Consider the following 23,382-nt stretch of genomic DNA (forward strand, 5'->3'; position numbering starts at 1 on the left):
TGCCAAAAACTGCCTCAGTATTAGGGCCAAGTACAATTCAGCATGAGAAGTTAGACTACTGAATTAGTCTAAACTCAGGAACTCAGAAATGGAGGATGTATTAAAGAAACAAAGAAGTACAGTATGTTGGCTGCATGTAGTCCTGCTGAACATCGTGGGCATGTTATGTTGGCGGCAATATATGCGGTGACAATTACACAACACATCCTTAGATTGTATCAATTGTCAGTGCAAATAATGCATTTCACTCTAGGTTTCAATGTACATATGATGAATAAATGACTCCAATCTTAGTTTTAAAAAATACCTCAGTTCATTTTTATGTATCTCTGCCATCTTTCTTTCCAGCTTCTGTGTTTGTTTAGGAAACAATTTGATTTCACTAACGTAACCATCTGGGTGCTCATCTGGCTCATAATCACCAAGTTCAGCTGCAAAGACAGAAACAACAAACTGAGTACTGTATACAGCCACTGAAGTAAACTGAATTTCAATTACTAATAATACTGATTTTTGAATGTATTTTGTTTTTCAATAAAGCTATGCTCATTTCATAACTACAGATTAACAAAGCATTTGATCCCCAAGGATCATTGGGCATCTTTCATTAATTAGTTATTTTGAAGTATCAGAATCAGAATTAATACCAGACTGACATATGTCGTGAAATTTTTTGTTTTGCAGCAGCTGTCCATTGCAATACATAGTAATAAAAAAATTGAATTACAGTAAGAAATACTGTATATATAAAAAATAAGTAAGTAATGCAAAAAAAAAACAGATCGCTACCAAAAAATAATGAGGTGGTGTTCATGGGTTCATTGTCCATTCAGAAATCTATTGGCGGAGGGGAAGAAGCTCTTTTCTGCAATGTTGTGTGTGTGTGTGCTCCTATACTTTCTCCTTGATGGTAGAAATGTGAAGAGATCATGCCTGGGTGATGGGCGTCCTTAATGATGAATGCTGCCTTCTTGTGGCATCACCTTTTGAAGGCTTCCTATATGCTGGGGAGGCTAGTGCCCATGATGGAGCTGGCTGAATTTACAACTTTCAGATCCTGTGCAGTGACCACTCCATTTTAGATGGTCATGCCATCTAAAATGAAGTGGTTAACATATGAGGAACGTTTGACCGGTCTTGGAATGTACTCCTTGGAGTTTTGAAGAATGAGGGGGGGCCTCATAGAAACATTTCGAATGTTGAAAGGCATGGACAGAGTGGATGTGGCAAAGTTGTTTCCCATGGTGGTGGAGTCTAGTACGAGAGGACATGACTTGAGGATTGCAGGGCGCCCATTCAGAACAGAGATGCGAAAAAAAAAATTTAGCCAGAGGGTGGTGAATCTATGGAATTTGTTGCCACGGGTGGCAGTGGAGGCTAAGTCATTAGGTGTATTTAAGGCAGAGACTGATAGGTATCTGAATAGTCAGGGCATCAAAGGTTTTGGTGAGAAGGCGGGGGAGTGGGACTAAAGGGGAGATTGGATCAGCTCATGATGAAATGGCAGAGCAGACTCGATGGGCCGAATGGCCGACTTCTGCTCCTTTGTCTTAGGCGACCAGTTAGAAGGCTCTTCACCTGTCTTTGATGACACACCAATTCTCCTCAAACTCCTTATGAAAAATATAGATGCTGTCGTGCCATCTTTGCAATTAAACCAATATGTTGGACCCAGGATAAATCTTCAAAGATGCTGAAACCCAGGAACTTGAAGCTGACCCCTCAATGAGGACTGGTGTGTGTTGCCTCGACTTCCCCTTCCTTAAATCCACAACCAGTTCCTTGGTCTGACTGAAGTTGAGTGCAAGGTTGTTGCTTTGATACCACTCAACCACCTGATTTATCTAGCTCCTGTACACCCCCTCGTCACCATCTGAAGTTGTGTGGTCAGCAAATTTATAGATGCCATTTGAGCGGTGGGCTCAGCACACATACTTGAGGTGTATGAGTGCTGATTGTCAGTGAGGAAGAGAACTTATTTCCAATCGCCACTGACCGTGGTCTCCTGATGAAGCAGTCAAGGTCCCAGTTGCAGAGGAATGCACAGAGGTTTTGGAGCTTGTTGATTAGAATTGAGGGTATGGTTGTGTTGAACGCTGAGCGGTAATCAATAAACAGCAGCCTGATGTAGCTATTACTACTGTGCAGGTGATCTAAGGTTGAGTGGAGAGCCAGTGAGATCGTAGCTACTGTAGACCCACTGTTGTGATAAACAAATTGCAGCAGGACTAGTTCCTTGCTTAGGGAGGAGTTGTTCCTGGTCATGACAAATTTCTCAAAGTACTGCATCACAGCAGATGAGAGGGCAACTGGTCAACAGTCATTGAGGCAGCTCACTATGCTCTACTTGGGCACTGGTATGGTTGTCACCCTTTTGAAGCAGGTGGGAAATTCAGATTATAGCAGTGAGAGATTGAAGATGTCCATGAACACTCCAGCCAGTTGGTTAGCACAAGTTTTCCATGCTATACTAGGTACAGCAACAGGGCCTGACTGCTTGCGAGTGTACGCCCTCTTGAAAGATGTTCTGATGATGGCCTCCGATACAGAGATCACAGGGTCACCAGATGCTGCATGGATTTGCACAGGTCTAGTTTTATTCTCCTTTTCAAAGTATGCATAAAAGGCATTGAGCTCATCTGGGAGTGAAGCACCACTGCCATTTATGATGTTAGGTTTCGCCTTGTAGGAAGTAATGGCCTGCAAGCCCTGCCAGAGCCAACGTGCATCCCATTCTGTCGCTAACCTCAATCAGAATTGCTTTTAAAATAAGCTTCTGCAGGTTGTACCTGGACATCTTGTAGAGTTCTGGATCACCACTCTTGAATGCCAAAGACCTAGCCCTCAACAGACTACAAATCTCCTGGTTGATCCATGGTTTTTGGGTTGCATATGCATCATATCATTTACCATCATACTATACACTCTTAAATTATTCCTGCAGACCAGTCATTAAGATCATATTGTAATCAGTACAATGACTAGTGAGGTTAATGGAAATGTAAATCAGGTCAGATAACTCATCAACATCCAAAATTTTAGTTACCATCTCCTGTGTGAAGAGCATCTAATCTTCAACTCTTATCTCTTCCAGAATTTCCATTGTTCTGAAATTTCCAGGAAAGGAAACCTCACTTCACTCACTCAGCACCATCCTTCACCCCACATCCTGCACTCCATACACTTACATAAACCAAAGCAATATCATTAAGGCGAAGTGCCGTAGGACAGGTGAGTACCAAATGCTGTCCCATTATTCAAAAAGGGAAGTATGGATAATCCTGGAAACAACAAGTCGGTGGGTTATGCCAGTGGTAAAAAAAAAAGCTACTGGAGAAGAGTGCTGGCCTAATTGGGGACACTCATGTCTCGCTAACTTAAATGAGGCTTTTCAAGGAGGCGACAAAAGTGAATGATGAAAATAAATCTGTGGACATCACATGGATTTTAGTACAGGGTTCGACAAGGTGCCTCATGGAAAGCTCATCTGCGAGATTAAGATACATGGGATCCATGGTGAAATGTCCATTTAGATTCGGAATTAGTTTGCCAATAAAAGACAAGGGCAGTGGTCAATGGGACCTTGATGAAAATGTAGATGGATGGATTACTAAATTCACAAACAATACAAAGATTGGTAGTGCTGTGGATAGTGCCGAGGAAGGCGAAAGGATACAGTGCAATATAGTCAATTACAGATATGGGCAGAGAAATGGCAAATGTCATTTAGCTCACACAAATATGAGGTGTTGCATTTTGGAGATTAAATGTAAAAGGATAGTAAACAGTTGATGGCAACACCCATGACAGTGTTGAAGTACAGAGTGATCTTGGAATGCAAGTCCACAGTTCCTTGCAAGTGGCTACACAGGTTGATATGGTGGTAAAGAAGGCATATAGCAAGCTCGCCTTTATTAGTCAAGGAACTGAGTTCAAGAGCAGGCAGTTACAGTACGTTGCAGCTTTATAAAATTACAATAATATTGCATTCAATTCTAGTCACACCCGTACTGGAGGAATGAACAAAAATGTTATTGGTATTGTGAAAAAAATAATTTTATTTTGGAATAACCGATCAGTTTTAATACAAATTTGTTTCTTTGCTTGTGAATAGTTTCTTATCATTGAAATTTAATCCAAATTTTGTGTTAAACTGGGTACTACCTTTACACCTACCTTGTAGTGTATAAGCACCCAAAGCGGCAGCATCTGATAAAGAGCAAAGCAGCCGTCCATGAAATATATCCCTTTTAATTTGAAGATACAGTAAGTACCTGCAAAGCAGCAAAATTAAATGGTCAATTGTTTTAAAAAAAGGAATTAAATATACGAAAGGCAAGAATTTAGTTGTTCCATACTTCCTGAACTCATCCCAAATGCTGGTAAAATGGGAGTTGCACTCAAATTATTACTTTTATTCAGGAAATTGTTCAAATGTAAGAATGGGTGGGCTAAACTGGTACAGACTTGCAGTACAGGACCAAGACTAAGCTGTGTTGATAATATTATATTTTTGAAAAGAGATTCTTCTAATCAAACTTCCTACTCATCATATCTAATCCCTGAATCTCCCCATCCCCCAGCATTGTCCGACTATATGATCCACACCATCACCCACCAATTCCCCATTACTACATTTCCATTTGTCCTTTTGTAAAACTGACATTATCAAGACCACCTTGAAAAAAACGAAGACCATCTTTACCTAACATCAAGTGCAAAAGTATTTACTTCCTAATATTGAACTGAAAACCCCCTGACACAAACCTTTTGGCCTTGAAATACCTCCATACAATGCCAGAAGAAATAGTGGTATGCAAATAAAAATCAGGTTAATCAGGTTAACTACTAAAATAACAACACTGTGAACATTCCTGGGTGTCCTGAAAGCTATCAGCAAATTTGACTCCTGACTTCATTAGGATTTTCACTTGTGCTGATGCCTTTTCTCTGGCATCAGAATTCCCCATGTGAAATCAGCAATACAGCAACAACCAAAATGCATTACAATAGTAAATTTCAACCTCACTAGTATCAAATTTGACAGTATTTATTTATTCATTAATGAGGAAGGTTTTACTAACTCTTCGTCCCCTAGGAAAATGCTATCTAAAGAGCCAACACTTTTGTGGGGGGCAATTTGTGCCTCAGGAGCCTGAGTGAGTTTTCCGAGGATTTAACAAAACGAATCGATGAAGTGGTGGATGTGGTGTGTATGGATTTCAATCCAGGAAAGTGTGAATTGATACACTTTGGAAGATTGAACTTGAAGGTGGAGTACAAGGTTAAAGGCAGGACACTTGGCACTGTGCAGGAACGAGGGGATCCTAGGATCCCTGAATGTTGCCGTGCAGATTGATAGGGTGGTTAAGAAGGATTAATGTGTGTTGGCCTTCATTAATCAGGAGTTCGAGTTCAAGAGTCACCCGATTAAGTTGCAGCTCTATAAAACTCTACAAAATTCGAGAAGTGTTCTATAAAACACTTCTGTGATCAGTTCAGGTCACATCGTTACAGGAAGAAGGTAGAAGCTTCAGAGAGGGTATGAGGATGCTGTGAAGATTAGAGAAAATATCTTGTGAAGAAAGCTTGAGCAAGCTTGGACTTTTCTCTTCAGAGTGATACAGGATGAGTGAGAACTTGCAAGAGATGTACGTATAAGATTATGAAAGGCACATACAGAGTGGACAGACAGTACCTTTTTCCCAGGGTGGCAATGGTCACTACCAAAGGAAGTCAGTTTAGGATGAGTAGGGAAAGGTTTAGGGGAGATATCAGAGATAGGGTTATTACACAGAGTGGTATGAGTCTGGAACGCACTGCCAGGGATGGTGGTGGAGGCTGATGCAATAGGGACATTTAAGAGACTCTTGGATAGGCACAAGTATATAAGAAATATGGAGAGTTGTGGATTATGTAGGAGGAAAGGGCCATGGAGTAGGTTTATATAGGTTGGTATAACATCATGGGCCAAAGGATTCGTGTTGTGCTGTACTGTTATATGTCCCATGTACTAGCACTCAAACCACATTGCATTCTCTACCTCCACCATTTCATGTGTGTTACTTTGCATTCTTTATCCTGGTGTTTCTTGGACTGCTTTGCCCTTGCAAGTCGAGGCCACAGTCACTCACAAATCTGCAGATGCTGGAAATTCAAGCAACATACACAAAATGCTGGTGGAACGCGCCAGACCAGGCAGGACTGACGAAGGGTCTCGGCCTGAAACGTCAACAGTGCCTCTCCCTATAGATGCTGCCTGGCCTGCTGCGTTCCACCAGCATTTTGTGTGTGTTGTTGCAGCATCCATTTGTTATGTTGTGACACTCACAGCAATGCTACTTCAGCTGTAGTAGGTCCATTTTCAGCTGAGGTCACAGCTATCAAGTAAAGTGTCAGCAACAACAAAACCTTGCAATTGTTCAATAGCATGGTGTCCACTGAAACTGACCCACTAGGAAACCCAACTATACTGTCCAATGAACATAACGAGAAATTACAAGATTTAGGAGATGAAAAGAACAGAGATGGAGGGAAAAAGAGTCGGGGAGTAGCATTGCTAACCAGGCATGGTACAATAGCTGCAGAAAGGACGGACATCATAGAGGGATTGTCTTCTGAGTCAGTCAGTGTGGGTCAAAGTCAGAAAAACAGGAAGGGAGCAATCTCGCTATGGGGAGTATTCTATAGATCACCCCCTCCATAGCAACAGAGACATTGAAGAACAGGTAAGGGGAAAAATAACAGAGTTGTTGTCATGGAGGTCTTCAACTTCCCTGATAATGAGGTGGAATTATGTTGCTACTGGGCAGGAATAGGGGAGCATAGATTGGGGACAAATTTACTCAGAGAAATGCACAACAGAAATATGGAGTTTGTTTTGGGAGGACTTGCTGGGGGTTCTGGATAGGCAGAGAAAGGATGGTAGAGTGAAGGAACTAATGTTGACAAGAGCTGTGAGACATCTGGTTAGGAGGAAGGTATGATCTCACTTAAGATTTAGGAAGCAAGGATCAGGCAGGGCTCTAGAGAGTTACAATGGAACCAGGAAGGAGTGAAGAATGGACTAAGGGGAGCAAGAGGGACTATGAGAAGGCCTTGGGCAAGTAGGATTAAGGAACACGCCAATATGTTCTACACATATGTGAAGAACAGAAGCCTAGCCAGAGTAAGGGTTGGACCAATCAGAGATAGTAGTGGAAACATTTGCCTGGAGTCGAAGGTCCTTAACGAATACTTACCTTCAGTATTCACCAGTGAGAGGGACGTTAACAATTGTGAGGACAGTGTCAAACAGGCTGATATGCTTGAACATGTTCATGTTAAGAAAGGGGATGCACTAGAACTTTTGAAAAACATTAGGATAGATAAGTCCCCAGAGCCAGATGGGATATACCACAGGTTACTACGGAAGAGAAATTGCTGCAACCTTAGCAGTGATCTTTGTGTCCTCACTGGTCACAGCAGTAGTACCAGATGATTGAAGAATGGCAAATGTTATTTCTTTGTTCAAGAAAGGGATTAAGAATAACCCTGGGAAGTGAAGAACAGTGAACTTCAGTGGTGGGCAAGTTATTGGAGAGGTACTTTAGGATTTTCAAGCATTTGGAGAAGCATGATCTGATTAGGAATACTCAGCATGGCTTTGTGAGGGACAGGTCATGTCTCACGAGACTGATTGAATTCTTTAAGGAAGTGACAAATCAAACAGATGAAGGTAGAACAGTAATGTGGTGTATATGGATTTTAGTAAAGATTTTGATAAGGTTCTCTATGGTAGGCTCATTCACAAAGACAGGAGGCATGGAATCCAAGGAAACTTGGCTATGTGGGTACAGAATTGGCTTGCCCATAGAAAGCAGAGGGTGATAGTGGATGGAGAGCTTTCTGCCTGGAGTTCAGTGACCAGTGGTGTTCTTCAGAGATCTGTTCTGGGACCCCTCTTCTTTGTGATTTTTATAAATGCCTTGGATAGGAAGTGGAAAGTTGTTCTTAAGTTTGAAGATGACACGAATGTCGGTGGAATTGTGTGAAGGGTTGTTGTAAATTCCAACAGGACATTGATAGGGCTGAGAAGTGGCAGGTGGGGTTCAACCGAGAGAAGTGAGAAGTGATTCACCTTGGAAGGTCAAATTTGAAGGCAAACAGGGTTAACGGCAGGATTCTTGGCATTGTGCAAGAATAGAAGGATCTTGGGGTCCATGTCAAAAGATCCCGTGAAGTTGCAGCATTAGTTGGTAGGGTTGTTAAGGAAGTATATGGTGAGTTAGGCTTCATTAGTCAGGGGGACTGAGTTCAAGAACAGCGGGGGTTATGCTGTAGCTCTATAAAACCCTGGTTAAAACACACTTGGAATATTGTGTTCAGTCCTGGTCTCATTTTCGAAAGGATGTGGAAGCTTTAAAGAGGGTGCAGAGGAGATTTATCAGGATGCTGCCTGGACTGGAGGACATGTCTTAAGAAGATGGCTTAACGAGGGATTTTTCCTTTGGAGACAAGGAGGATGAGAAGTAACTTGATAGAGGTGTATAAGATGATAAGAGGCATAGATTGAGTGGACAGCTGGAGACTTTTCTCCAGGGTGGAAATGGCTAGTACAAAAGGGCATAATTTTAAGGTGTTTGGAGTGAAGTATGGGGGGGGGAGGGGGAATGTATCAGAGGTTAATTCTTTATATATTACGATGAACACAGATGGAAACCCATGCCAGGCATGGTGGCAGAGGCAGATACATTAAGGACTTTTAGGAAACTCTTAAATAGGTACAGTGCATAGATGATAGAAAAATGGAGGGCTATGTAGGAGGGAAGGGTTAGATTGATCTTTGAGTAGGTTAAAATGTCAGCATATCGAAGATCCTGTACCTATGTTCTTTACATCAGCATTAGAATGACCAACAATGTTGTTATTACAGTAAAGCAATTTCTTGACTTTGGTTTCTTGCCTCTTTATCTACTGTATCATTGTACCGTAAATGAGAATACGTCATACAGTGCTCTGGGAAAAAGGAAGATCTGCTAAAATTGGTGAGATTTCCTGGTATAGTATTATACATGGCTCCAGTAAACTAATAGACAAACTTCTGGCTAAAAGATGAGAAAGTGAAATAAGTGTCAGCTGAGATTTACAGTGAAGTGAGCATGCAGCCAATTAAGAGATGACAAATATTTCACATTGAAGTGAAAATGTGAATTTTGGCTGAAATGCTGCCAATTGACATTGAGCCCTCAATTTTTAAAAACATGGAACGATTTTCCATCTACTGCAGGTATAAAATCCATGGGGCAGACCTTCTCTGTTAAGAACTACCCGTGCATGACATGGAAATCCTGGAATGTGGTGTCATCCACTATACTGCCAGTGGTGTTGACTGCTATGCCCACTGAGAAATGGAGTGTACCTTGCAATATGCCTCTATTGTGCCACCTTCAGTGTTACTCTCCCTGCAATATCTAGAGTTGTTAGGCATCTGTTTATACAAATGACAAGCAATGTTTCACCGTGTAAAATTATTTTCTTTTGGCCAATGACTTCAATAAAAGTTGTGAAATTAGAATCCAGTCTGACTGTCGAAACTAAGAAACCACAGATAGTCCTGTGTAAGAACTAATGTAAATTTGTTTATTTTCTACTCAAAGCTATTTATGGAGAATTAATTTATGTTAACTTAATTATATTCTTTGACTCTGCCTTTTTATCACTGTCCTACAATAGAAAGGTACCAAGATACGGGTGTTTTATTAAAAGCCCTACTTGAACTGATGTGACCTCTATTTATCATCAGAGTCTGCAAAGAAAAAGTGATGCCTGCATTTTGATTAGTTAGCTGACCTAGCCACTGGCCTCTCCACTTAATCAAACAGAAGATATTCATTGCTTAATTTATGCTTCTGACAAATGAGAGATATCTCTTTCCTGCTGGGAGAAAAGAAATTAATCCAGAAATAGGAGGAGGTAGTACATTTTAGATAAATGGGACAAGACATTAAGGTCAACAATGTCTGGCTTTTGGATGCTATTAAGGGAACTAAGTATCATCCACGCCACATGTGTATATATCGGGAACCTGGAGTACTAGTTGCCAGCATAGTATGAGGCCCTACTGCTCTCAGCACAACTGTTTAGGAAAATCATTACCACTTACTGATTATTTAATCAAAATTTTCTTTTGATTGTTGCCATGTTTTTCCATTGTTGTTTTACATTTCTACAGGGAGTGATAGAACAGTCACTGAAACAATACTGAATTTTAAAGAAACATGGGTCAAATACAGGCAAATGGGAATAGTTCAGCTAGGCCACTTGGTCGGCACGGATATGTTGAACCTTCAGTTGAGTGTCGACAGTCCCCAGGAGCTCCAAGAGAGTTCTGCTGGTATTGATGTGTGCTCTTTTAAGCATCATTTCCTGAGGTCAAAATTACGAAGATACATGCAAGAAATTCAACCCTCTGTTCTTGACCTAGGCAGTGTTACACAAAGGAATCTGACAGTATTATTCTTAGTTTTGCTATGCTTTTAGAACTTTGCAAAATAGTGCAAGGTGGGATACTAATACCATTTTAACACCAGGACAAATTTCTTGGCAGATTCTGGCAGTTTTGGTAGTTGGATAGTGCAATCAAGAATTGATTAGCAGTTGATTGGCAATCAAGATTTGAATAGCTCAGACTCAGCAGGAAACAGCTGATTGGGCAATCGAGGTCAGGTGACCTTGCAGTGGGCAAAGCTCAAGCAAATAAAAAGAGGGAGAGCTCTAGCAGAGCAGCCTATTGGGAAGTGGCCTGGTGTGAAAAGTGCTGATCTTTGGCTTGAGAGTCTTCAAGGAGGAGACTACACCAGGCACAATTGGAGAGGGTGAAGACATGACCGCTAAGCTGATTCAGTGTGCTACGTGCATGATGTGGGAGGTCAGGGACACTGATGGTGCCCCCGGTTGCTACAGCTGTGGAAAGTGTATCCAGATTCAGCTTCTGAAGGAGCATGTTGCAGCACTGAAGAAAGAACTGGATGACCTCAGGTTTATCTGCGAAAATGAGAGTTTTCTGGACAGGACCTACAGTGAGGTCATTACACTGAGGATACCGGAAGAGAGAAAGGGGGTGACGATGAGGAAGGAAAGGATGCTTGAAGTATAGGAGACCCTAGGGGATGTACCTCTTGTAAACAGGTTCACCCTCTTGAAAGCTGTCAGGACAGAAGATACTGCCAGTCTGAGAGGCGGACAGGTCTGCGAGCCGAAAATTGGTGCAGAAACAGAGCTGAGGAGTCAGACATCAGGAAGAGCTGTGGTAGTAGGGGACTCCATAGTAAGGGGAACGGAAAGGGGTTTCTGTGGCAACAGGCGAGATTTAAGGATGGTGTGTTGCCTCCTTGGTGCTAGGATCCAGGACATCACGGACCGATTGCAGGGAATCCTCAAGGGTGAAGGTGAACAGCCGGAAGTGGTAGTGCATGTTGGCACAAATGACATTGGGAAGAAGAGGAAGGACATTCTGCAACGGGACTGATGCACCATCAATAACTCACTCTGAGACGTAAGAAGCGAGGTATCGGCTTTTATTGACTGGAAGAATGAGGCCGGGCATCAGGCCTCAATCGCCTTTATACAGGGGTCTGTGGGAGGAGCCACAGGAGCAGTCCAGACAGGTATATGTAGTTCACCACAGGGACTTAAGAGAACTCAGAAGAAGGCTGAAAAGCAGGACTTCCAGGGTGGTTACCTCTGGTTTGCTTCCAGTTCCTCATGCTGGAGAGGGCAGGAACAGGGAGATAATGGATCTGAATGTGTGGCTGAGGAACTGGTGCAGGAGGCAAGGATTTACATTCTTGGACCACTGGGATCTGTTTCGGGGTAGGGATGAATTGTACAAAAGGGATGGGTTGCAACTTAATAGGCAGGGGACCAGCATTCTGGCAGACAGGTTTGCCACTGCAACACAGATGTGTTTAAACTAAATAGTGGGGGGGGGGGGGGGGGATGAACTGGAAATATAAGGATGGAGTTAAAGGGAAAGTAAAAATAAGAAAAGTTAAAGGACAACAGAATCAATGGAGTAGAAAGCTCAAGAAGAGATCATGCAGTATGGCCAAGTGAAATAGGAATTGATATGAAAGGAGAGGGGAGTAAAGAATTAAAAGTATTATATATGAATGCACAAAGTATAAGGAATAAAGTAGATGAGCTTGAGGCTCAGTTGGAAATTGGCAAGTACGATGTTGTGGGAATAACAGAGACATGGTTTCAAGCGGACAGGGCCTGCGAAATGAATATTCAAGGATATACATCTTATCGAAAGGACAGACTGACTGGCAGAGGGTGGGGTGGCTCTGTTGGTGAGGAATGATATTCAGTCCCTTGCGAGGGGGGACATAGAATCAGGGGATGTAGAGTCAGTATGGATAGAACTGAGAAATTCTAAGGGTAGAAAGACCCTAATGGGAGTTATGTACAGGCCCCCGGACAGCAGTCTGGATGTAGGGTGTAAGTTGAATGAAGTTAAAATTGGCATGTCGCAAAGGTAATGATACAGTTGTCATGGGGGATTTCAACATGCAGGTAGACTGGGAGAATCAGAATGGTACTGGACCCCAAGAAAGGGAGTTTGTGGAGTGCCTCTGAGATGGATTCTTAGAACAGCTTGTACTGGAGCCTACCAGGGAGAAGGCAATTCTAGATTTAGTGTTGTGCAATAAACCGGATTTGATCAGGGACCTCTAGGTAAAGGAACCATTAGGAGGTAGTGACCATAATATGATATGTTTTAACCTACAATTTGAGAAGGAGAAGGGAAAATCAGATGTGTCAGTATTACAGTTGAACAAAGGGAACTATGGAGCTATGAGGGAGGAGCTGGCCAAAGTTCAATGGAACAATACTCTAGCAGGGAAGACAGTGGAACAACAATGGCAGGTATTTCTGGGAATAATGCAGAAGGTGTTGGATTGGTTCATTCCAAAGAGGAAGAAAGATCCTAAGGGGAGTAAGGGGCGGCCGTGGCTGACGAGGGAAGTAAAGGGCAGTATAAAAATAAAAGAGAAGCATAACATAGCAAAGATGAGCGGGAAACCGGAGGACTGGGAAGCTTTTAAAGAGTAACAGAAGATAACAAAAAAGGCAATACACCAAGAAAAAATGAGGTACAAAGGTAAACTAGCCAAGAATATAAAGGAGGATAGTAAAAGCTTCTTTAGGTATGTGAATAGCAAAAAAATAGTTAAGACCAAAATTGGGCCATTGAAGACAGAAACGGGTGAATTTATTATGGGGAACAAGGAAATGGCAGACGAGTTGAACAGGTACTTTGGATCTGTTTTCACTAGGGAAGACACAAACAATCTCCCAGATGTAATAGTGGCCAAAGGAACTAGAGTAAAGGATGAACTGAAGGAAATTTATATTAGGTAAGAAACGGTGTTGGATAGACTGAGTCTGAAGGCTGATAGGACTCAAATTTGATCAGACTCAACTGGGACCTGATGGTCTGCATCCCAGGGTACTTAAAGAGGTGGCTCTAGAAATCGTGGATGCATTGGTAATCATTTTCCAATGTTCTATAGATTCAGGATAGTTCCTGCTGATTGGAGGGTGGCTAATGTTGTCCCACTTTTCAAGAAAGGAGGGAGAGAGAAAACAGGGAATTATAGACCAATTAGCCTGACGTCAGTGGTGGGAAAGATGCTGGAGTCAATTAAAAAAGAGGTAATTATGACACGTTTGGATAGCAGTAGAAGGATCAGTCTGAGTCAGCATGGATTTATGAAGGGAAAATCATGCTTGACTAATCTTCTAGGGTTTTTTGAGGATGTAACTATGAAAATGGACAAGGGAGAGCCAGTGGATGTAGTGTACCTGGACTTCCAGAAAGCTTTTGATGAAGTCCCACATAGGAGATTAGTGGGCAAAATTAGGGCACATGGTATTGGGGACAGAGTACTGACATGGATTGAAAATTGGCTGGCTGACAGGAAACAAAGAGTAGCGATTAACGGGTCCCTTTCGGAATGGCAGGCTGTGACCAGTGGGGTACCGCAAGGTTCGGTGCTGGGACCGCAGCTGTTTACAATATACATTAATGATTTAGATGAAGGGATTAAAAGTAACATTAGCAAATTTGCTGATGACACAAAGCTGGGTGGCAGTGTGAAATGTCAGGAAGATGTTATGAGAATGCAGGGTGACTTGGACAGGTTGGGTGAGTGGGCAAATGTATGGCAGATGCAGTTTAATGTGGATAAATGTGAGGTTATCCACTTTGGTGGCAAGAACAGGAAGGCAGATTACTATCTAAATGGAGTCAAGTTAGGAAAAGGGGAAGTACAATGAGATCTAGGTGTTCTTGTACCTCAGTCAATGAAAGCAAGCATGCAGGTACAGCAGACAGTGAAAAAAGCTAATGGCATCCTGGCCTTTATAACAAAAGGAATTGAGTATTGGAGTAAAGAGGTCCTTCTGCAGCTGTACAGGGCCCTAGTGAGACCCCACCTGGAGTATTGTGTGCAGTTTTGGTCTCCAAATTTGAGGAAGGACATTCTTGCTATTGAGGGAGTGCAGCGTAGGTTCACAAGGTAAATTCCCAGAATGGTGGGACTGTCATATGTTGAAAGATTGGAGCGACTGGGCTTGTATACACTGGAATTTAGAAGGATGAGCGGGAATCTGATTGAAACATATAAGATTATTAAGGGATTGGACACGCTGGAGGCAGGAAGCATGTTCCCGCTGATGGGTGAGTCCAGAACTAGAGGCCACAGTTTAAGAATAAGGGGTAGGCCATTTAGAACTGAGATGCGGAAAAACTTTTTCACTCAGAGAGTGGTGGATATGTGGAATGCTCTGCCCCAGAAGGCAGTGGAGGCCAAGTCTCTGGATGCATTCAAGAGAGAGTTAGATAGAGCTCTTATAGATAGCGGGGTCAAGGGATATAGGGAGAGGGCAGGAACGGGGCACTGATTGTGTATGATCAGCCATGATCACAGTGAATGGCGGTGCTGGCTAAAAGGGCCGAATGGCCTACTCCTGCACCTACCGTCTATTGTCTATTGGCAAAAATATTTTGTAAGATAAATCTTAAAATTATTTTCAAATATTGCTGCAAATAATGTTCTGTTTCTGAAGTAAAAATAACGTGGATTCTTTTGTAAACAAAATCCCAAATTTTTTTCTTTTTTTTCTCTCTTCATATTCACAAGTTCAATATTGAGTGTTATTCTCAGGAAGTAGAATAACCTGTCAATCTATCAGCAGAACGTATTAAAATGCAGAAAATTACAGTTAATGTACAAACTCCTTACAGGCAGCGGCAGGAATGTAAAAGCTGATGTTGTAAAACATTATGATATGTGCAACGCTACCATGCCACTCCAGGTATAGTCTAAATTAGAGTCTAAAATAAACATGTAGAGAACTAGACATGGATTTCCTCTGGTCTATTTGTTGGCTTGTAACAATAAAATGCAGTAAGAGTTCAATGTTCAACTCAATATTCATTGATGTAATGTACATAAATTAAATTACTAAACTTGGGTTACTGCTTCAGTAAAGTCATCTGGTGGAGATCAAATTGATTTTGCTTAGAGATTGCAAGTGATCTGCATTAAATTGAAGAATCATTCTGAGATATTTAATTGAAGGCACAGAATTGTTCTATTTTGAGAGGCCAACAGAAAATAGAAATTTGAAGGAAACATCTTGTTCTGTCAGGCATGTATATCACAGTCCACCTGCAGTGTAAAGTTTCCTCCGACTCACTCCAATTACACATCTTCAAGAATGAACCAGGAAGTTACTTCCTCCCTGTGAGGGTACTCCAAGTGAAGTCAACTTGCATTGAATTTCATTGGCTTGCATTTCCTATCCAGAGATTAATAAAGATATTTGTGCTGTACTTAAAATACACATACCAACCTTATATTGCATCACAGGACAATACAGTAATACAGCACAAAGTCTTTGTGCCACCTCTAGGAAAGGGTTTCCCAATCCTCTGCTCAAATAGCAGGCTTACATCATATTTAAATTTTAAGTATTTGTTCAATTCCCTTTTCAAAGTTACAATGAAATACATTTCTACCTTGTTTATGGGCAATACATACCAAAGTTCAAAGTAAATTTATTATTGAAGTACATATGTGACCATATACAACCCTGATATTCATTTTCTTGTGGGCATATTCAGTAAATCCAAAAATCATAATAGAATCAATGAAAGACCACACCCAACAGGGCAGACAAACAACCAGTGTGCAAAAGACAACAAGTTGTGCAAATTCAAAAGAGAAAGAATAGCAATAAATTTCAAGAATACATGATGAAGAATCCTTTAAAGTGAGTCAATAGGTTGTGGGAACAGTTCAGCAATGGGGCAGGTGAAGTTATCCCCTCTGGTTCAGGAGCCTGATAATTGAGGGGTAATAACTGCTCCTGAACCCTTGTACTTTCTTCCCAATGGCAGCAGTGAGAACAGAACATATTCTGGGTGGTAGGAGCCCCTGATGATGGATGCTGCTCTCCTGTGACAGTGCTTCATGTAGATATGTTCAATGGTGGTGAGAGCCTTAACCAAGGTGAAGTGGGTCATATCCACAGCTCTTTGTAGGATTTCCATTCAACATTATTGGTGTATCCACACCAGAATGTGATGCAACCAGATTAGAGCAACTTGCTTCATGAAAGTTCCCTGTGTAATCACTGGTTCTTTTTCAAGTTAAGATAAATCTCTGATCTCATCGAGCCAACAGTTTCATTGACTTTTGTCTGTCAAAACAATTTAAGATTATGGAGAGAATAGAGAACAATCTCTATCTTTTCTAATTAATCTCTTGTACATCCTCTTGAAATCTTGATACCTTTCTTAAGGAAGACTGCCCAAAATTGAGTACAGTATACATGATCAACAACAATCTATTTAATAAGATTTAAAGTGCTTTTATTTCTTTTGTGTTACATACTTTATTTAAAGCCAATAATCCTGAGAAGTTTTAGCAACTTAGTTAACATACTTTCCTATCTTTGAAGATCTAAATAAACTCTGATCCATCCAGCCTTGAATGTTTTAAGATGCAAAGTATATTTATCCTCAAAGAATGTACAAATTATACAACCTTGATATTTGCCTGCTTACAGGCAGCTACATAGCAAAAAACCTGAAAGAACCCAATTAATAAAAAAAAAGACCACTCCCCCAATGCACGGAGAAAGAGGGTAAAAACACAAATCACGCAAACAATCGAAGCGAGCAACAGCATTCCGAACCAGACTGAGTCCTTAGATCTGAATCCCCACAGCAGCCTGGAGTAGGCCCAAAGCCTCGGTATCAGTTCATCACATTAACGGGGCACGGAGCACAACAGCCAGGGGCAATCTCACAGCCTCAGCTCCGTGAAAAGAGAAGTGAACATCGCCTCCGATCCCCGCACCTGCCTTTCTAGTTTCTCTGGACCAGTGTTTAAATTGTCCAAGTTCCTGATTGTACCTCACTTAGGACCTGGGCCCTGGCCCACCAAAATGCACTGGGCCTAGACCGCACAGCTCAGCGATTCATCCTGGGTCTAGATTTCACCGCCCCGGCTAAAGCTGTTCTCAGTCTTACCAAATCCGCTCGACGCTTAGAGCAATAATAACTTGCATCCAGGTTAGCTAGATAGACATCTTGATATTTTGACAATAATAACTACAACAATTTGTATTTACATAATACTCTTAAAGGCAGCAAAAGTGTCTAAGGTGTTACTCCTCCAAACTCAACTTAGCCTCAATGTGATAGTAGAGGAGGGCATAGACAGACATGTCAGAATGGGAGTGGGAAGTCAAATTGAAATAGTTGGCCACAGGGAGATCCTACCTTTTGGAGAGGGAAGGTGCTCAATAAAGCAGTCACTCAATCGTGTCAGGCCTCATCAAAGCAGAGGAGGCCACACCAGCAGCACCAGATACAATAGATGACCCTGACAAACTTATAGATGATTTCTCTAACTTCTGGTCTTTCCTCCTCTCCCCCACCCCTGTCTTTTTCCATTCCCTATTCTGGTTACCTTCTCACCCTTTTTCTTCTCCTTACCTGCACATTATTGGGGAGAAGGCTGCAGAATGGGGTTGAGAATGGGATAAAAGGATTAGCCCTGACTGAATGGCAGAGCAGACTTGATGGGCTAAATGGCCTAATTCTGCTCCTATGTTTCCCCTCTCCCTTTCCTTTATTGAATGGTCCACTGTCCTCTCCTATTAGATTACTTGCTTATTGCCCTCCATAGATGCTGCCTGACTTGCTGAGATCCCCCAGCATCTTGTGTGCATTGCTCAAGGTTTTCAGCATCTGCAGAATCGCCTGTGTTTATATTTGGTCCTAATAATCAACCCTAGATCCCCAGGCATATACACTACTGTGCAAAGTTCTTAGGCACAAAATTCTTAGCCAGGGTGCCTAAGACTTTTGCACAGTAGTGTATTTGTCAACGTGGAGCAGATAGCGAGTTTATAAGTCTGGCGGGAGCAAAGGATGTTGTGAATGACAAGGGGGGTGCTGTGCAGGAGGAATGTGGGGCAGGTGGCAGAGGAGTGCTAGTGGGTGGGGGTGCTGGTGCAGATGCAGACACACCCAGCCGTGAGACCAGAAAACATTTGGTCTCCTGATCATTACAGAATATCTCTCTGGTGCTTCCGGCTCCCTCTCATGATTCCCCTCTCCTTGCCCCCTTCACACTCTCGGTCCACAATACAGACCCATAACAGAATCAGGTGTATCATCACTCACATATGTCATGAAATTTGTTTTTTGCAGCAACCGCAGTACAGTGCAATATATAAAATTATTACAATACTGTGTAAAAGTCTCAGGCGCCCTAGCTATATACATGTGCCTAGGACTTTTGCACAGTTCTGTAACTGTATACTTCCCTCTGAAAAGTAACCATTCACCACTACTCTCTGCTTTTTGTTTCTCAGCTCATGTTATAACATATCTGTTTCTACTTCTCTATTCCCACAAGCTTTCATTTAGTTAACATGTCTGTTATTACCATTTTTTCAAACATGTGCAAAGCAGCAACCCTCTCCATGGTGTCACCAACATCAAAGCTTCAGTTAATTTAAAAATCAAAGTTTTAAACTCACAGTATAGTTTTCACAAAAAAATTAAAGTACCTGGTGAGCTCTTCCTTGACCTTCATTGGTTCTGCAGGATAAAATTTCACTCTGAAGCACATGGTATACGGAGGCTGAGCTGAAATATTATGAAAAAAGAAGTAAGAGCGATACAAAGTGAATACAAAATGCTGGAGGAACTCAGCAGGTCAGGCAGCATCCATGAAAATGAATAAACAGTTGATGCTTCAGGCCAAGACCCTTCTTCAAGACTGGAAAGAAAGAAGGAGGATGCCAGACAAAAAAGGTAGGGGGAGGTGATGGAGGGCCACCTGGAAGATGACAGGTGGGTAGGAAAGGTAAAGGGCAGGAGCTCCTCCAGCATTTGCTCTGGATTTCCAGCATCTGCAGAATCTTTTCTGCTTACAAAATAAATACTTGTGTATGTCTGGGAAACTTGTATTTATTCAAGAAATGCTCTGGGCCACAGAATAAATCATGCAAAACAAGCCTTGTAATTTCAGGCATGGCTCTGGGCAAAAAGCTCATTGCTGGAAATGGAATGAAGTTGCATGAAAAGGCAGCCTCGCTCAGTGCACATCAGGAAAGAAACTACACAAAATAATATTTCACTTCTCACAATATTCAGCAGCTGCTTTATGTACCACTTGTGATCATTTCATTTTGAAACACAAATCTTAATATTTGTATTATTTCTCTTGTTGCACGCATGTGCTCACTTTTATTAATCTGCTGTAAATAAGTGATTCTAAAATTATACTTGCTCATGAAATTGCCTATCCAGCAGCGAACCTTCTACATCAACCCACATGTCAGGAGTTTTCATCATCACTCCACAGACTAAAAGAGTAGACAACTGGGCATTTGCAAACAGAGCCAGGAGATCTGAAGCCCGAAGGAAGAGGAGTCAGGAATCAAAAGAAAAGACAATTTGAGAGCGAAATCATAGTTTCCCCTTCACTGCAATTGATGGAATTTTCACCTCTAGCTCCTCCATTTCTGCATATCTACCCTCCATCCCTCACCCCACCCCTCAGACAGAACAGGGATGAAGTTCTCCTGGTCCTCATCCATCAAGCCCATCAGCCTTCCCATTCAGCACATCTGTCCTCACAGCTTCCAACAGCTACAATGTGACCCCACCACTTCCGGCTTTCTGCAGGGATCTGGTCTACCTACTTAAATAAGGATGTACTTGTGATTGAGAGAATGCAGTCAATGGTCATCATTTGATTATTGAAATGACAGGCTTATGGTGTGAAGTCAGATCAACCAGAGTGAGCCTGTACTCACTTGAGTTCAAATGATTGAGAGGTGATCTCCTTGAAGCACAGAAAATTCTTAAGGGGTTTGACAGTATAGAAGGTAATAAATCTCCTGCAAAGGGCACATAAACATTGTAAAGAATCTGCAAACAACAATCTGCTGGAAGAGTTCAGCATGTCACGCAGGAGTTCAAACCATTGAGTTCTTCCAGCACACTGTCCGTTGCTCCAAATTCCAGCATCTGAAACCTCTTGTGTTTCTAAAGTAACGAAGTAGAACCAAAGGGATATTACTCCCTATATCAAAGCTACCTAATCCCTGAATTTACACAATCTGCTACTTCTTATAAATAACGAATTAAGGAAACTCCAGAAGAATAGATTAAGGAGGAGAAATAGAATTATTTCACATGCAATTTCTGGATATGGGAAACTATTGTTTTTTCACAGAATATTTTGCATCTGAATACTTCTAAAAGAATGCCATCTGCCAAATTTGCTGTAAACAAATTAAGTTTAGAGTTTTAATCTGTATTCCATTTGTCTTTCCACTAGAGGACTCTGAAGAGTATTTTTACTTCTGTCAATAATAATGTGGGGCATTACACCCTCTCCCCTATCTGTTTACTGCCTTCCCTGTCCTCCAGTATTTAACTGCATTGAGCAAGGGCTGTGCCCAGCATCAGATCGTCTGATGTGAGCCATGGCCAATTTTTAACATCCTCTGATCCTCATTCCTACATGTGTTATATCTAAGTTATCATCTTGGAAACTAGCTTAAAATATCTTAGAACAAAAAAAAATATTTCTGGCTCAATGTAGGTTCTCTTAAAACATTCCTATGATGAATATAAAAAGGACAAGCAATTACGGATGCAATTTAAGGATCCTTAGTTGTCTGTTATTGATTTTAAAACATTTCAAGATGCTCCACTCTTGGCAGAAAATCAATATCTAACCACATAGGATGTTACTGCAGAAGTAACTGGCTCAGGAGAAGAGACGGTGGTTTCCAAATAGTCTATTATAACCAAACAGTAGCACAAAAGAATTGCCTGATATAAAACTGGCTGAAATTGGCAGCATTTTTCTCAGTCAGCTGTTAATACCAGGGTAGATTGAGGCCTTATTTACATAGAACTGTTGATATTTTCCACCTCTATTAACAGAGGGAGAATAAAAAAAAGTCAAACTTACATTTCATTTGTTTCACAACTGACTTGTTGGATTCCAGCCAATGCTATGAAATAAAAATAGGAGATTGATCATTAGAAAACAGTGCATCTCTCTTTCTCATTCTTTTATACTAACACAAAGATTACTTTGTGTTGTGTGATGTATTTGCCAATGAATCTCAAAGGTTCACTTGCATTTACTTAAGAATGTGAGCCTACAGGACAAAGAATTATTTGGTCAGCATTTACTGTGCAAATACCAAACAAATGAAAAGCTTCAGTAGCAATTAAGAAATAAACCGAATCTCATATTTCTGTAAGAATTAGAAGGGTCATTAGATAATCACAGCAGACATCTAATTACAAATATAGCATACAAACATAAAAATTATTTGATTTCTAACTTCATTGTCAAACTCGTGTTGAGCTTCATCAGCATTCAGCTGCATGACTGACTAGGATGCCTTTTGGCAAACCTGGGACATGACATTGGATGGCTGAAGCAGGGCGCAGTGGTGGTGAGGAGAGAATGCTTAAATAAAATGAGTGAACATACTTCAAACAGAATCGACGGTCTGATCTTACAATCAGCCTGCAGGGGAAGAAAGGTCAAAGATAACAGCAAAATAAAAAAAATACTGTCAGATCAGTATCTCTTTCGATGTAATTCAGGGGAAAAAATCATGAAACATTAAAGAGCAAGGTTTTTATATTTTCAGCAGGAAACCATTGACTTTTGGTTATATTTTACATTAGAAATTAGAAGGATCAGGTGTTTACTGGAAGGCACTTGTTTCAGAAAACCATCTGCACTGACTTGGAATGAGGAACAAGTGAGAAGGTAGCAATGTGGCAGTGGCATTAAGAAGGGTAAGTTTTTCACACAGAGAGTGGTGAGTGCGTGGAGTGCATTGCCGGTGATGGTGGTGGAGGCGGATACAATAGGGACTTTTGAGAAACTCTTAGATAGGTACATTGAACTTAGTAAAATAGAGGGCTATGTGGTACGGTAATTCTAGGCAGTTTCTAGAACAGGTTACATGGTCGGCACAGCATTGTGGGCCAAAGGAGCTGTAATGTGCTGTGGATTTCTATGTTCTATGAAACAATTCCAAAAGGGCATTAAGGGGCTAGAATATGCATGAAGAATTTTATACAGTCAACAGAAGCATTTCACAATCATTCTCTTAAGGGAAATTCCTATAGACCAAAGTATGCAGAATCTAACATAATATGCTCTTAAATAAGAAAGGGCACATTTGCTTCTGTGTGAGATAAAGGGAGTAATTTTGAACTGCTGGCATTACTGTAGCTTAATGGATCTATATGGCCCAGTAAATTCCACCAGCTGTTCCACATTATTTTGCTGCTGTGCAGTTCCTGGGGAGTGCAGGAATGATCCCAGGCACAATGGCAAGTCACTAGTAGCTTAGTCTTATGAGAATGTCAATAAGAAGGGACTTTGAGATGGGCACCAACCCCAATCCACCTCATTATCATCTCAACCACACAGGGCCATGGTTATACTTTGCAAAGTTCAAGGCTGTAGGCCAGTTCCCCTGTGAGACTATTCTATCCCTTTAACAATGGAGAAAGATACTCTAAGAAGAGTTGAAGAAACCTAGGGCTGGGAAATGGCTGCAACTGAAATCTAACAAAAGTTAAACAAAATTTCTTCTTGAAACCTATCCAAGGGACAGAGGAAACAGTCAAAAGGCAAGGTAGTATAGCAGTTAACAAAATGCTATTACAGCCCCGGGTTTAATTCCACTGGTGTCTGTAAGGAGTTATACATTCTCCACATGGCCATATGGGTTTACTCTGGCCCAGGTTTCCTCCCA

General features: G+C 41.4%; 1 protein-coding gene across 4 annotated transcripts in view; it reads right to left on the reverse strand.

The window, feature by feature from the left end:
- frmd3 (FERM domain containing 3) overlaps window positions 1–23,382 on the reverse strand; it is a 173,847-nt gene that overhangs the window by 69,551 nt on the left and 80,914 nt on the right. For all 4 annotated transcript variants that reach the window (XM_073070663.1, XM_073070646.1, XM_073070653.1 and 1 more), the window contains exons 3-6: window positions 21,564–21,606; window positions 19,141–19,219; window positions 4,177–4,274; window positions 308–431 (exon numbers count right to left, since the gene is read on the reverse strand). In XM_073070663.1, coding sequence (XP_072926764.1) covers window positions 308–431; window positions 4,177–4,274; window positions 19,141–19,219; window positions 21,564–21,606 — 344 coding nt within the window. The remainder of the gene's footprint in view (window positions 1–307; window positions 432–4,176; window positions 4,275–19,140; window positions 19,220–21,563; window positions 21,607–23,382) is intronic.

The sequence above is a fragment of the Hemitrygon akajei genome, chromosome 2 (assembly GCF_048418815.1).
Source record: "Hemitrygon akajei chromosome 2, sHemAka1.3, whole genome shotgun sequence".
Lineage (NCBI taxonomy): Eukaryota > Metazoa > Chordata > Chondrichthyes > Myliobatiformes > Dasyatidae > Hemitrygon > Hemitrygon akajei.